This window comes from Amblyraja radiata, chromosome 1, assembly GCF_010909765.2.
Source record: "Amblyraja radiata isolate CabotCenter1 chromosome 1, sAmbRad1.1.pri, whole genome shotgun sequence".
Classification (NCBI taxonomy): domain Eukaryota; kingdom Metazoa; phylum Chordata; class Chondrichthyes; order Rajiformes; family Rajidae; genus Amblyraja; species Amblyraja radiata.
In genome coordinates this window covers 14,886,843-14,901,881 of record NC_045956.1, presented here as the reverse complement: position 1 = coordinate 14,901,881, position 15,039 = coordinate 14,886,843, and the positions used below count along the sequence as shown (strand labels likewise).

Here is a 15,039-nt window from a genome sequence, read left to right as displayed (position 1 = left end):
ACCTGCACTCAGACCATAACCCTCCATTCCTTTCCCGTCCATATACCTATCCAATGTATTTTTAAATTATAAAATTGAACCTGCCTCCACCACTTCCACTGGGAGCTCATTCCACACAGCTACCACTCTCTGAGTAAAGAAGTTCCCCCTCATGTTGCCCCTAAACTTCTGTCCCTTAATTCTCAAGATTAATCTATCTTTGACTCCAAGAATTATGCAGTAAAATCAATAAGGACTAAATATTAGTCATGACACTCATGAAATCACTTTTGAATAACATCTCATCGTCCAGAAAGACCTGGATTTCACAGTACAATATTATCTACATGTTTTTAGGCAAGCTAATAAATTACATTTAGAACAAATGGGTCTCAGTAATGTTTTTACTGCCAATATTTAAATCATACTTCTAGTGCAAGAGGACGTCCAATATTTCCATACCAGAATTGACATTCGTTGGCTTCTTGGCTCTTTTTCCTTGCGCTCTGCTCCAGGTTGCCCTTTGAGAGCCTTGAGTAAGTGGCCGAAGGTCCTGAAGAAGGGCACTGTGTCTGAAGAAAAGAAAAAATACACATCTGTTTAAAAAAAGTACATTTTGCTCATGATGCTATGCTGATGATTCCAGGGGTGGGTAAGATTCTATCTGGTTTAAGTGGGGGGGACACACCACCAGTTGCTGGAAAATCAGTGGTGGACCTGTACATGATTACACAAGCCATCGCAATGTACAGATCATACAGGATAAAAGGGAATAACATTTGGTTCAAGATAAAGTCCAGTTAAGTCCAATTAACGATAGTTCAAGATTCAAGAGAGTTTTGTTGTCATGTGTCCCTGATAGGACAATGAAACTCGTGCTTTGCTTCAGCACAACAGAACATAGTAGGCATGACTACAGAACAGATCAGTGTGTCCATATACCATTATTTAGTTCAAGAACCTCAATTTGTAAACTGAGTCGGATTCGTATTTGGCTGCAGGAGAAAAGAAGGGGACTGAGAACATATTCCTGCAGGGCACCAGTGTTGAGGATTATTGTGCAGGATGATTTGTCACCTATCCTCACTGACTGTGGTCTGTTGGTCAGGAAGTCGAGGATCCAGTTACAGAGGTCTCATGTAGAGATGTCTCTCTTATCCAGGTGTTCCAGGAAAGAGCGTTGGGCCAGGGAGATGGCATCATATGTGGATCTGCAGCTAGCAAGAATTTAATTGTCCTATCTGAGACACATATGACAATAAAACACTCTTGACTCTAGTAGGCGAATAGCAGTGAGTCAAGGTTGCTTGGTAAACTACATTTAATGCGTTCCATAACCAGCCTCTCAAAGCACTTCATGATGGTGGATGACAAGGACACTGGACAGTGGTCATTAAGGCATGAGATCTTGCTTTTCTTCAGCACCAGGATGATGGTGGTTATCTTGAAGCAGGTGGGCACCTCAGAACGGAGTAGGGACAGATTGAAGATATCCGTGAACACTCCCGATAGCTGGCCTGCGCAGTTCCTAAGGATGCGGCCAGGGACTCCGTCTGGGCCAGTTACCTTCTGTGGGTTCATCCTCAGGAAGGCCGATCTAACTTCTGCAACAGTGACCTGGATAGAGGCACACTTGAATCTGAGATGGGACAGATGACATCACCCTATTGGCCTTCTGCCTAAAGCGAACACAGAATCCAATATGTTCATCGGGTAGGGTCGCAGAATAACCAGCGATTTTGCCTGACTTTGCTTTGCAGCCAGTTATTGTATACAGAGCTTGCCACAGTCTGCGGGTGACTGAACGATAATACTGGGGCTTAAGTCTGTCCCGGTTTTGTCTCTTGGCATCCTGGATGGCTGAAGGTCAATCTATCGCTAGTAGATTTGATTAAAATGTATTTCTTCCCTCCACGCATTAGTTTCCCAATTGTTAGCAGTGATGAGGTCAATGGTGGTGACCACACTTAAATATGTCTTCCCTCTCATTTATTTTCCATGACAGTAATACTGATGGAACTAACTACAAGAGGAACTCCAATTAACACTCATCTACTCTGATGTTCCTTCATATGATCTTCTGTTCTCAATAAAATTCATTGGACTGTGGTTCTCAGGCAATTCACCCCAGCTTTGAACCCTCCTCTCTCAACAAGAATTCATTTAAATGTGTTATTCATTTACATGCAAGCAGAAGGCCAAGCTATCACACGAATTAACACAAAACTGCTTCAAAATTTGATATCATACTTGTCATTTTGTAATTCAGCAACACTTCAGCATCCCCCACTCCAAACCACCCAGTGCTTTTGTTCCTTGGAAAAAATGGTTTGGTCTTAGTTAGGAGGGGGACAAGAGACAACCATAAGGTACAGTCTGAAGAAGGGTCCCTACCCAAAACGTCACCTATCCATGTCCCCCAGAGATGCTGCCTGTACCTGCTGAGTTACTCCTGCAGTTTGTGGCCTTTTACCACATGTTACAAGTCAGTTTCACTTCATTCTTATACAAATTCTAGTTGAGAAATACAAAATCATTAAAATAAGATAGACATGCCGTTAGTGTGACCAATAATATGCCCAAAGGCCTGGATGACGAATGCGTAGATGAGACTTTAAGGCACAGGGAAGGAGGAAAGTAGGATTGATATAAAATGTTGGGTAGATCAGAGCTGTACGAGGACTTCTGTGACTGCAGATACATTGAGAAAGGTAGTCATTGAGAATGCACACCACACATAGCCCAGAATGATGCCAGGAACTGAAAATTTTACAGAGCCAACATGACAAAGCAAGGTTCATAAAATTAAGGACAGTTTTGATGGACTATAAGAGACAGAACATTTTTCATTGAAGATTCAATGATTAAGACAACAATTTAAAATTGTCACTAAAGTAAAGATAATTAGAAACAAAATCCTTATATAGTCTGTGACAGAACTCATTGCATCATTTTAAACAGAATATTAGATAAATATTTAAAGCAGAAGAGGGCATAAAGGATGAAAAAAGGAGAGGAGAATGTGGAGCATTTATTCTGAACCACTAAAGAACAATGAGCCAAACGTTCCATATTGTGTTTTGGTAAAGTTGTATAATCTGAAATGTGTGTAAATGATGTGTAAGACCAATATGGAACTTGTGGACTGGATCATATAACAAGGATGATCTGGACAGGATAATATAATCATTTTCATCAACTTTCTTATTACCACTTTACCTCCTTAACCACAGGTGAGGTCCCAGAAGACTGGAGAAAAGCCAATGTTGTTCCTTTATCTAATAAAGGCAGTAGAGACAAAACGGGGAAATTATAGGGCAGGGAGACTTACATCAGTGGTAGTAAAATGAATGGAGAAGATTAAGCTTAGAATCTACTCACATCTAAAAAAAGCATAGATTTATTCAGGATATGCAGCATGACTCTGTGCAAGTGAGGTCATGTCTTACAACTTGATCAAGCTTTTTTTGAGGTAACAATGATGATTGATGAGGGTAGAGCAGAGGATGTTGAATACATTGACTTTAGTAAAGTATTTTACAAGGACCATCACAGTGGGTTGAATCAGATGATTAAGACACATATGATCCGTCAAAACATGTTAGATTAGTTGAAACTTGGTTTGGCCATAGAAGACAAAGGATACCAGCGAAGGAGTGTTATTCTGACAGGAGGTCTGTGACCATGGTGACCAACAAGGATCAATGCTGGGATCTCTGTTGTTTGATGATTTAGAAAATCTGTCTATCTATATCAATCTATATACTATTACTAAAATTCTCATTTTGTCCTCTTCTGGTTTGCGTTGTCTTTAAATTTGCGCAAAAACGGCACCCTATATCGCTAGGATTTTTCGCCACCTTATTCGCCGTTCTCCTCTGCTCCAAGCGCAACAAATTTTGAACAAATTTCTGTGTGTGTGTGTGGACTGTCTACCAAGTTCACAGATGACACAAATTGGCAATGTTGTGAATAGTGAGGAAGGTTGTCAAACGATATGGACCTCTTGGAAAATAAATAGGTGGAGTTTAATCCAGACAAGTGTAAGGTGTTGCACTTGGGAGGTCAAATGTAAGAGAAACTCGTGCCACTATATGAGAAAGCAAAGCTCTGTAATCAAGTAGCAAACTTTAATTAACCATGTAAGGAGACCCATTTTCAAGAACGATGCAGTCCTTTGTCTTCCATATTTTAGTGTAGACATGTCAAAAATGAATTCTTCTTCTATCATTAGGTCTAGCACCATTTCTAGTTTTTGTTACAATGCTAAGAACTATATTCTGCATTTGGTAACTTACCCTTTGCTCCACCTGTTAGACGCGAGTCTGGTTTGATTGTATTCATGAAGAGCATTATCTGATTTGATTGGATGGCAAGCAAAACAAAGCTTTTCACTGCCACATGACAATAATAAATCTATACCCTGTGATTTCTGCATTTGCATATACCCATTAAACCCGACAGAAAATTAACTCTGCAATTTGTGGCCAAAGTATTATTTTAATTTAAAAGTAATTCATGGCTGTCAATCAATGACTCCTGCCCAGAAAATGAACTGTGTTTCATCTAATTCCTTGGAATTATTGTTGGAAGTTTTCAAATATGTCATATTTAACGTTTTTTTAAATTAAATCTTCCTTCACACTCACTTCTCTCCCCCACTCCCATTTAATTCAACCCTGGTCTCATTTATCTTCCTGTACCAAATTTAAATATTGAACTTGCCAACTCCAATTCACCCTCCTTCTCAGTTCTTCCAAGTTGCCTCTTAAGCCATTAATTTTAATAGTTGGGGAGATATTATCATTCCTCTGTGAAACAAGTGCCCAGCTTGCGTAAGCTTGGGAATTGTGTTTTAAATACAGGTATAACTAGCAGAGTGCAGAAAACCTGTACCTCTGCACATATTCTGTCCCCAAACATGTAGAGCAGATAATGAGAGGAAAGATATCTCTCTCCTCTTCTCTCTTGCAAATCCTGGGTTATGCCAGAGTAGGATTCCAGCTGCTGATCACATTGCAGTATCTTGTTCGGTAAACAATATTTTAGACAAGATTAGCCTGAGAATATCAGTTCTATTCCATTACCAGACTTTGAGGTCAATACTACAGCATATGTACAATGGGGTATATTTGGTTTATATTGAGTGGAGAGTAATAATTAGTTGTCTATTTTATCATCCACTCCAGTGCCCACGATCCCCATGACATTTGTCTAAAATGACCAATTCGACACAAACTAAACACATCCTTGGATCCCATCGAAAAGTAGGATTTAATGGGCCACCTACTGAGCCATAAGGGAAACTGTACAAATGTTATGCATGGTGTTTGCCTTTTTCTCTCAACCTAGTACATACCTTCACTGCACCCCCATCCACTTTACATTTTTAATCCATGGCTCACATCACTTCTCCAAGTTTGGCTGGAGAATTATTTCAAGGCACATGTGGATCAGTTGGAAAATTGCAAATCTTTAGTCCTTGAACACACACTTCTGTCGCCCTAAATATTGATAGCAGCTGCTCACACATTCCACCCTCTCACATCTTGAAAGTCAAACGGATCATCATGCTTGCACCATGTTAGAAAAATGCTACCACAAAACGTAAAACAATCATCAAATATTTTTAAAGGCTAAAACATGGAAGGCACAATTATCTTTTAAATTAATATGGTTGAACCTACTTTTCTCCTAGTTCTTCTATGTAGACGTCAACTGGTCCATTGTCAGGGCTGATTGCCTGAATGTGTGCACTGTAGTATTTACCATTATCCAAACAGACCTGAAGAAGGCATTGCAATGGATATTAAAATATATTCATTTTGTTGCATTTTTCATCATTTATGTAGTGCATGCATTTGCAATAACAAGCAACTCAAAAAGTTTCAAGAAATAATTAACTCAATAAAGGGCTTCAACAATGTCAATGTGATGAGAAAAGACGATTTAGACAAATGAGGGACAAGTTTTTAAGTTCATAAGTCATAGGATCTCAATTAGGCCATTCGGACCATCGAGTCTATTCTGCCTTCACGGTTGATCTATCTTTCCCTCTCAACCCCATTCTCCTGCCTTCTCACCGTAACCTTTGACATCCTTACTAATCAGGAACCTGTCGGGGTCAAGTAAAGAGCGTTCACGTCGCGGCCCTGTTTCCACCAATCTTTCCACCACCACGCACAAGAAGCACAAGAAGCGACAAGACAGACACCATTGTATGCAGATGCCGAGAAGTGTGTTCAGCTCCGGCTGAACAACTTCTAATCTTGTGTGTGGACTCGATAATAAGAAGACAAACCTGTAAATCTCCTCCTTAAAAGTACCTAAAGATATGGACTCCACAGCTGTCTGTGGCAATATATTCCACGGATTCACCATCCCATGGTTAAAGAAATTCCTCGTCCTTTTCTGCTGCTGCTGTTCCCTCTGGTCCTAGACTCTCCTACTCGTGGAAAGATCTTCTCCGCGTCCACTCTACCCAGGCCTTTCATTATTCGGTAAGTTTCAATAAAATTCCCCCCACTCCCTTCTAAACGTCAACGAGTACAGGCACAGAGCCATCAAACGCTCATCATACGTTAACCCAATCATCCCCGGGATTATTCTCATAAACCTCCTCTGGACTCTTTCCAATGCCAGCATATCCCTCCACTGGTATGCGGCCCAAAACTACTCACAATACTCCAAATGCAGTCTGACCAGAGCATTACAAGGCCTCAGCATTATATACTGGCTTTTATATCCTAGTCCTCTCGAAATGAACGCTATAATTGCATTTGCCTTCCTTACCACTGATTCAACTTGCAAATTAATCTTTAATAAACAAATAAACATGAACGGAATGAAGACCAAATTCACAAGGCATGTTTATCCTGTGCAGAAGAATTTGGAGCTTTGCATTCCCTGCAGAGGGCAGCAGAGTCCAGTGTAAATTCTGGGGCATAATTGATTTAGAGAGATTGATACTTGATTTGGAAGAATCACTGTTTAAGAATGGGTTAGAGTCCAAACCAGACGGTGTCAATATACACCAGTCCCACAGCAATGGGAAGGGGCAGGATTTAGTTATAAACACACTTTTGTGTTTTTATGAGTCACTGACTTCAATTAGATGAAAGGAAGAGCAGCACAATAGAAGAAAAACATATACCAAATAAAGACTGACTCAGCGGGTCAGGCAGCATCTCTGGAGGACAAAGATAGCAAACGTCACCTATCCATGTTCTCCATAGATACCTTCCGACCCAATGAGTTGCTCCATCATTTACCGTCTTTTTTCCAAACCAACATCTGCAGTTCCTTGTGTCTATATAATAACCAACTATCATTTTCCCATGAATTAATAGGTCATCCTAGAGATCCAGTGATCCAATGGCAAATTATTTTCTCTGCTTTAGATACTAATTTTAAGCACACTTTGCTCATGCTCACTGCCTTCATACTTACAGTGGCTTGCAAAAGTTTTCATACCCCTTGAACTTTTCCACATTTTGTCACGTTACAACCACAAACGTAAATGTATTTTATTGGGATTTTATATGATAGACCAACACAAAGTGGTGCATAATTGTGAAGTGGAAGGAAAATAATACATGGTTTTCAAATTTTTTTACAAATAAAAAACTGAAAAGTGTGGCGTGCAAAAGTATTCAGCCCCCCTGAGTCAATACTTTGTAGAACCACCTTTCGCTGCAATTACAGCTGCAAGTCTTTTGGGGTATGTCTCTACCAGCTTTGCACATCTAGAGACTGAAATTTTTGCCCATTCTTCTTTGCAAAATAGCTCAAGCTCAGTCAAATTGGATGGAGAGTGAGTGTCTGTGAACAGCAATTTTCAAGTCTTGCCAGAGATTCTCAATTGGATTTAGGTCTGGACTTTGACTGGGCCATTCTAACACATAAATATGCTTTGATCTAACCCATTCCATTGTAGCTCTGGCTGTATGTTTAGGGTCGTTGTCCTGCTGGAAGGTGAACCTCCGCCCCAGTCTCAAGTCTTTTGCAGACTCTAACAGGTTTTCTTCCAAGTTTGCTCTGTATTTGGCTCCATCCATTTTCCCATCAACTCTGACCAGCTTCCCTGTCCTTGCTGAAGAAAAGCATCCCCACAGCATGATGCTGCCACCACCATGTTTCACAGTGGGGATGGTGTGTTCAGGGTGATGTGCAGTGTTAGTTTTCCGCCACACATAGCGTTTGCATTTAGGCCAAAAACTTCAATTTTGGTCTCATCTGACCAGAGCACCTTCCTCCACATGTTTGCTGTGTCCCCCACATGGCTTGTGGCAAACTGCAAACGGGACTTCTTATGGCTTTTTTTCAACAATGGCTTTCTTCTTGCCACTCTTCCATAAAGGCCTGATTTGTGGAGTGCACGAATAATAGTTGTCCCGTGGACAGATTCTCCCACCTGAGCTGTGGATCTCTGCAGCTCCTCCAGAGTTACCATGGGCCTCTTGGCTGCTTCTCTGATCAATGCTCTCCTTGCCCGGCCTGTCAGTTTAGGTGGACGGCCATGTCTTGGTAGGTTTGCAGTTGTGCCATACTCTTTCCATTTTCGGATGATGGATTGAACAGTGCTCCGTGAGATGTTCAAAGCTTGGGATATTTTTTTATAACCTAACCCTGCTTTAAACTTCTCCACAACTTTATCCCTGACCTGTCTGGTGTGTTCCTTGGGCTTCATGATGCTGTTTGTTCACTAATGTTCTCTAACAAACGTCTGAGGCCTTCACAGACAGCTGTATTTATACTGAGATTAGATTACACACAAGTGGACTCTATTTACTAATTAGGTGACTTCTGAAGGCAATTGGTTACTCTGGATTTTATTTAGGGGTATCAGAGTAAAGGGGGCTGAATACTTTTGCACGCCACACTTTTCAGTTTTTTATTTGTAAAAAAAATTTGAAAACCATGTATCATTTTCCTTCCACTTCACAATTATGCGCTACTTTGTGTTGGTCTATCACATAAAATCCCAATAAAATACATTTACGTTTGTGGTTGTAACGTGACAAAATGTGGAAAAGTTCAAGGGGTATGAATACTTTTGCAAGCCACTGTATATCACTGGAAGAGATATGTTGGATTTGCCATTCCATTTCTTTTCTCAATGCTCAAGGAAATGATAGGTCTATTAATCTCTTAACTCTGCCAATTTAGTCACTCTGTGACCAAATCCTTCCCACATGTTTGTTTCATATATCCTGTATTTATTGGAGGTGGCATTTAGTTAAAAATTCCATGACCATTTAATAAGTAAGATTAGACAAGTTCCATTTGAAAATGTAAGGTGGTTACATTCCATTCTATTTCGACTTCCTGCAAGAACTCCATTCATACCACGGTAGGAAGACTTGAGGTTATAAGGAATCAAGCAGAGAAATCACACTCAACGTCATTTCAATGTCAATTCAAAGCACAACCGAATCACCATGTTCACACAAATAGTCACCAACCACTAAACCAATACGTTGCAAGTACTTGTTCTGGAGTTAAGATTCTTTTGAACATTTTAACAATAAGTCAATTGAGCCAGAAGGAGGGGAAAAGAGAGAAGGGAAGAGGCCGGATTGTCATGACAACCCCGCCCAGCCTTACAATTGGACATAAGTTCAGGATTTTAGAGCATCATCTGCAGCCAATGAAAGCTTAAGTTGGCAGCTAAATATCTGAGCCTCGAGTCACTGTTTGGACGTGTAGCCCAATGTTCATGGTCCTATAACAAGGAATATTTGGGGCTACTGATCTTTGGATACTGGTCCTTTAATCCCCATCACTCTCTTATTCCTCATTCCTCCAACTTCAAGACCAAACAGGAGGTGCTACACATTTTAAAGATTCATCACCATGTCAAAAATCAGAGAGTGGATATTTTTGCATCAATGCCTACCTTGCATTTATCCCCAACAACGTACTGCATGCCAGCAGCAATAGAGTAATCCCTTTCCTGCTGCGCTGGAAAGTGGAGATTAAATATTAATATTTAACAGCAACATGGTGTGAAATAGCTTACTTGGAATCAAAGGTTGCAAACTTAAAACATTTACCTTGCTTTGATTTCTGCCAAACTTCGTACTCAATATTTCTGTAAACATTCGGGTTGAACGCTCGGAGGACCTCGCCAGGAAAGGGATTCTGAGCTGCATTTTCACTTTTCTTTCGTTGCTTCTGAAAATATAAGTGATAAAACATGCGTCTGAAGCAACTTTACATTTTCCCAAAATCATCACTTTCATTTATTTGGGCAATAAAATATCCTTTAGTTTTGCTGATATATTTCATTGTTCTTAGAACTTGCAGCCGCTGGGTTCCTCCAGCAGTTAGCCTTTTGGCTCATCATTCCAACATCTGCATTATTGTGTGTCTCTTCACTCACTCTGCCGGCTTGGACGCTGTTGGCAAATTATTCTATCCTTCCCCCCCCCCCCCCCCCCCCCATGTACAGCAAAATCTAATGCACAAATCAACTTTCTGCGTATTTTTTCGAAGGAAAAATTGGAGATGAAGTTTGTGGCAATGGAATAAGCGCAGGAGTAAGACTCATTCACGAGGGTGTTAAACAGGGCCTGTGTTTAAAAAACAAAGATTCATCAGATATTTTTTGCAAGCAAAACCTACAATAAAACTCAAATAATCAACTATCGGATCATTCAGGTTAGCATCCGCCTCATTGGGTAGCGATTCTAACACTCTCCCTCACAAACCAGGCCCCTGGTTCTTGCCCACCTCAACGCAGATCAGTACATTTAGGACTTTTATGGTGCCGGACAGCAGATTTTCCAGATTATTGGATGTTATTCAAATTAATACTCCACTATACTCTTAATTCACTTTTGTATAGGAGCAAGGAGGTCCTACTGCAGTTGTACAGGGCCCTAGTGAGACCACACCTGGAGTATCATGTGCAGTTCTGGTCCCCTAATTTGAGGAAGGACATTCTTGCTATTGAGGGAGTGCAGCGTAGGTTCACCAGTTTAATTCCCAGGATGGCGGGACTGACATATGATGAAAGAATGTATCGACTGGGCTTATATTCACTTTAATTTAGAAGGATGAGAGGGAATCTTATAGAAACACATAAAATTCTTACGGTATTAGACAGGCTTGATGCAGGAAAAATGTTCCCAATGTTGAGGATGTCCAGAACCAGGGGTCACAGTTTAAGAATTGGGGGTAGGCCATTGAGGACTGAGATGAGGAAACACTTTTTCACCCAGAGAGTTGTGAATCTATGGAATTCGCGGCCACAGAAGACAGTGTTGGCTAATTCACTGGATGTTTTCAAGAGAGTTAAATATAATGGAATCAAAGGGATATGGGGAGAAAGCAGGAACGGGGTACTGATTTTGGATGATCAGCCATGCCATATTGAATGGAGGTGCTGGCTCGAAGGATCGAATGGCCTATTCCTGCACCTGTTTTCTATGTTTCTATGTTTTTTAGATGTTACTCAGTAGAATGATACTGAGGCTTAAAGGATGGGCATGAGAAATAGAGCCCTGGCAAGTTCAAAGAGAGTGAGGAGTCCAGAGTCCAGTGAATGAGAAGCTAAACTGTTCAGATTTTCCCATAGAAGAATGTTTTTTTTTTTAGCATATCTTTGTCTTGATTTCAATTTAAAATAATATTGTATCTTGGGTTATATTTCTTTAATTTATTGTATCGCAGCTTAAATTCGCTCATTGTACTGAAGCAATGAAATCGCAAAACATACCACAGTATATTATTAATAGTGTAAACAATGATCCAAAAATTGAGTTGTTTCTTTTCATTAGAAACATAGAAAATAGGTGCAGGAGTAGGCCATTCGGCCCTTCGAGCCTGCACCGCCATTCAATATGATCATGGCTGATCATTCAACTCAGTATCATTATTTGACCTCTAGCATAAAAAAAAAGCCTAAACATATTGAACACCAATCACAATTTTGTCCTGTAGGTGAAGCTCTTAAAAGCATCAAGATGAGGCATGGGTGGAAAGAGGGCCATGATTTGTACACAGATGTGACATGTTATTGTCTTTTGCTAATTTCCCTTGAAGTAATTAAAATATCAACAAGTAGTTGAGATGGTCAGAGGTTAGGATCAAATCTGTGGCTGTACAAAGGTTCACTGACCTTGGCCAAAAGTCACAACAGAGCCGCCCGCACGCAGGCAAGAAGCCGCACTTTTTTCACAAAAGACAAAGAACGACTGGTCAATTTAATCTAAATCTACTTACATAATTTTCAGAAAAGAATGCAACATCATTTGATCAATGTATCACAGTTACTCTGCCAAAAGTAATAGTGATTGTCAAATATTGGTATTTTATATGCTCAGCGTTTTAGATATTTAGACAAATTAACTATTTTAATGTTATAACTTTTTAAAACTCTCGCAGAATGTTTATTTATTAATCACCTGTATATTTCCTTATCATGTGAAGCCATAATATATCTTAATTTCTGTTTCATTACATTAAGAAACTTAATAAAGATGACTTAACTGATGTCAAGTTCATGACAGAATTTGACCATTTCTACTTACCAGTAACGAGCAAAAGAAAATTGGGGATTAAAAAAAGCATTGGGTTTCAGAACTGTCCAATATATAGTCGCGCCAGATTGGCCCAGGTCTCTCACAAATCAGAGCGCTTATGGTCTTGAATGCATAACTTATGTCAATTTTCAATAAATATGAAGGAAATGCTGTTTAGAAGCGCATGCTGTTTTCCAGACATTACATTTCAAAAACACACAAAGTTTAAGGTAATTGCACGAGTACCTTTCGGACTTTATTACACGACTGGGACTTGAATCCACTCATGTCACTCTCATCGGCAGCTTTGCCCCTGTTGCCAAAACATTTGAAAACAAAATTTACAGGCATGCTAGAATTTAAATGTTCATCTAAAGCAACGAAAGGACATTGTCATGAGCTTAGAGAAAATCCACAAAATAGAAAACTGGATGAAAAATATTTGAGAATTGTAAAATAAAATTTGCAAGCATGCAGTTTCACTCTGAGCTTGATTTCTATTCTATTTTTACAGGAGGTTGGAGCACGCGATGAAAAAGTCACATTTGTTAACATCAGATTCCACTAAAAGCATCAGGTTGAGGCCATAATACAAATCTAAGAATCCAATTAACTTCCTAGTTATCACTCTGTGAATCATGCTGCTCTTGCCCAGTTCGCAGTGAGTCATTGTGTTTTCTAACTAAAGCTCACTGTAGGTTGAAATAATGATCACCATGGTAATTGTTTTGCAAATGTGAACTAGTTATTTTTCCCAAACAGAAAATCTGCATTAAAAGGAATGAGCTGTAATCTCTCCAGCAGCATACGCTTCTCTTAAGATAAACGTAAGTAATTCAGTTTTATGAATTAACTTGAAAGATTACTCGGGCTAAATTATCCATGGCATGTGTGTTTTGTTATTGATAATAGGAAATTCCTGGAGACTTTGGTCACCAATTTCAACAGCCTACATATACAGCCAGCCTACTTCTATTCATTCTTCACGATTATTTTGTGTTGCATTTTCAGCTGACCTAATGAAATGCCACAGATCACAAGCAAGCACTCATTAGAGTTTAAGGGTGAGGGTGAGCTTTTCAGAAATAACAATAATATACATTGGTAGAAAGAAAGAATGCAAGATACAGTAAAATTCAATAACCCACTATCTGATTGTTCAGAAATCCCCAAATTCAGCTCACCAGGCCAATGTTTCCTATGCTCCCTTTAAAGATACCAGGGTCCCTTTTCCCACCTCCCGATTCCCAGAGTCCAATTAAATTTACTGCAAAATTTATTATGCTGCTGTAACATATTGAAAGTGTTACTATGTTAATAATAATAATATCCAATGGTTGAATTTTCCATTCCAGCACAACCAAAGTTCTGAGAGTATCATATTATCAGAGATGGACTCCGAAATAAACAAGAACAAAGCAGCCTAATCCAAGAGTAGCTAATGCAGTTAACATTTTCCAATACTTCCATGATGCAATCCTGAATACAGACCAGACTAACAGAATAACATTTCCTCCTGGCGTGCTTTTTAAGAAGAAAATAGGCCCAAATAGCAAGGCAGAGAAACTTTAAAAATCAAATGATACGAAACTTCCCTTACAATACATACTATTTCCCTAGAAATTATTATTGTAAATAAGTCAATCACAACCATCTGTTTCCACTGTCACCATAGGAAACCTGTTCCACATTAACCACTCTGCAAAACTAGAGAATCAATGGTAATTTGATAGGTTAAGGAACTACACTGTGCTCACGTGGATATATTTTCGTGCAATTGGATGAATGCCTTAAAGAAAATTAATAATAGCCTTCCTTCACAACAAGGTCTGGTACGGGCAATTGTACCGATCATATTTCTGAGTGACAAACTTTCATTCAGTCTTCAGGAATTGCATATCTATTTGCTTCCTATTGTGGAACCATTCCTTTGAATCCCCTTGTTTAAAACCCCAGTAATCAACCCGTTTTGTTTTTTTAATTTGACTACTTACCGATGCAATTCCATTTCGGCGCCAGAATCAGAATCTTCACTGGAATCGACATGCTCATTTGTTTTGCCGTTTGCATCCAGTGCTGATATCACGGGCTCAACATCAATTTTTAGTACATCCTGGTATAGCATTTCATAGAGAATGGCTGCAAATCAAAAGTTTAACGCATAATATATCATATACTTATACACACACCAAAAACACAAAGCAAAACACAGCAGTTCTGATTACACCCAGCAATCAATCACCCACCAGTTATTTGGGAATTACTGCAATGGCACTTAATTATTAATGTCACTGGAAATATGCCTGCTTAGAATGCCATAAAATCCAGGCCATCTTACCATGAGAAAGGGTCGGTGCAGGTTTCCACCGTCTCTCCTCTCTCCCCAGATTTGATCTCCAATGTAACAGGCTGTACATTAATACAGTCCTTTTTCAAATATGCTTCAGAAGGTCCCCTCTCTCACTCAGCACGTCACCTTTCCCACCCATGACAAAGGTCACATCCTTGACCTGGTCTGCTCCACAAATCAACC

The 15,039-nt window shown here is 39.6% G+C and overlaps 1 protein-coding gene across 4 annotated transcripts in view; it reads right to left on the bottom strand.

Moving 5' to 3' along the window:
- The window catches only part of otud4 (OTU deubiquitinase 4), a 70,448-nt gene that overhangs the window by 25,598 nt on the left and 29,811 nt on the right, over positions 1–15,039 (bottom strand). For all 4 annotated transcript variants that reach the window (XR_004411420.1, XM_033018071.1, XM_033018064.1 and 1 more), the window contains 6 exons: positions 14,501–14,645; positions 12,753–12,819; positions 10,035–10,155; positions 9,878–9,942; positions 5,667–5,764; positions 442–551 (listed from right to left, as the gene is read on the bottom strand). Coding sequence is in view for 3 of the 4 variants with exons in the window: in XM_033018071.1 (XP_032873962.1) it covers positions 442–551; positions 5,667–5,764; positions 9,878–9,942; positions 10,035–10,155; positions 12,753–12,819; positions 14,501–14,645 (606 nt within the window). In the remaining variant the exon portion in view is untranslated. The remainder of the gene's footprint in view (positions 1–441; positions 552–5,666; positions 5,765–9,877; positions 9,943–10,034; positions 10,156–12,752; positions 12,820–14,500; positions 14,646–15,039) is intronic.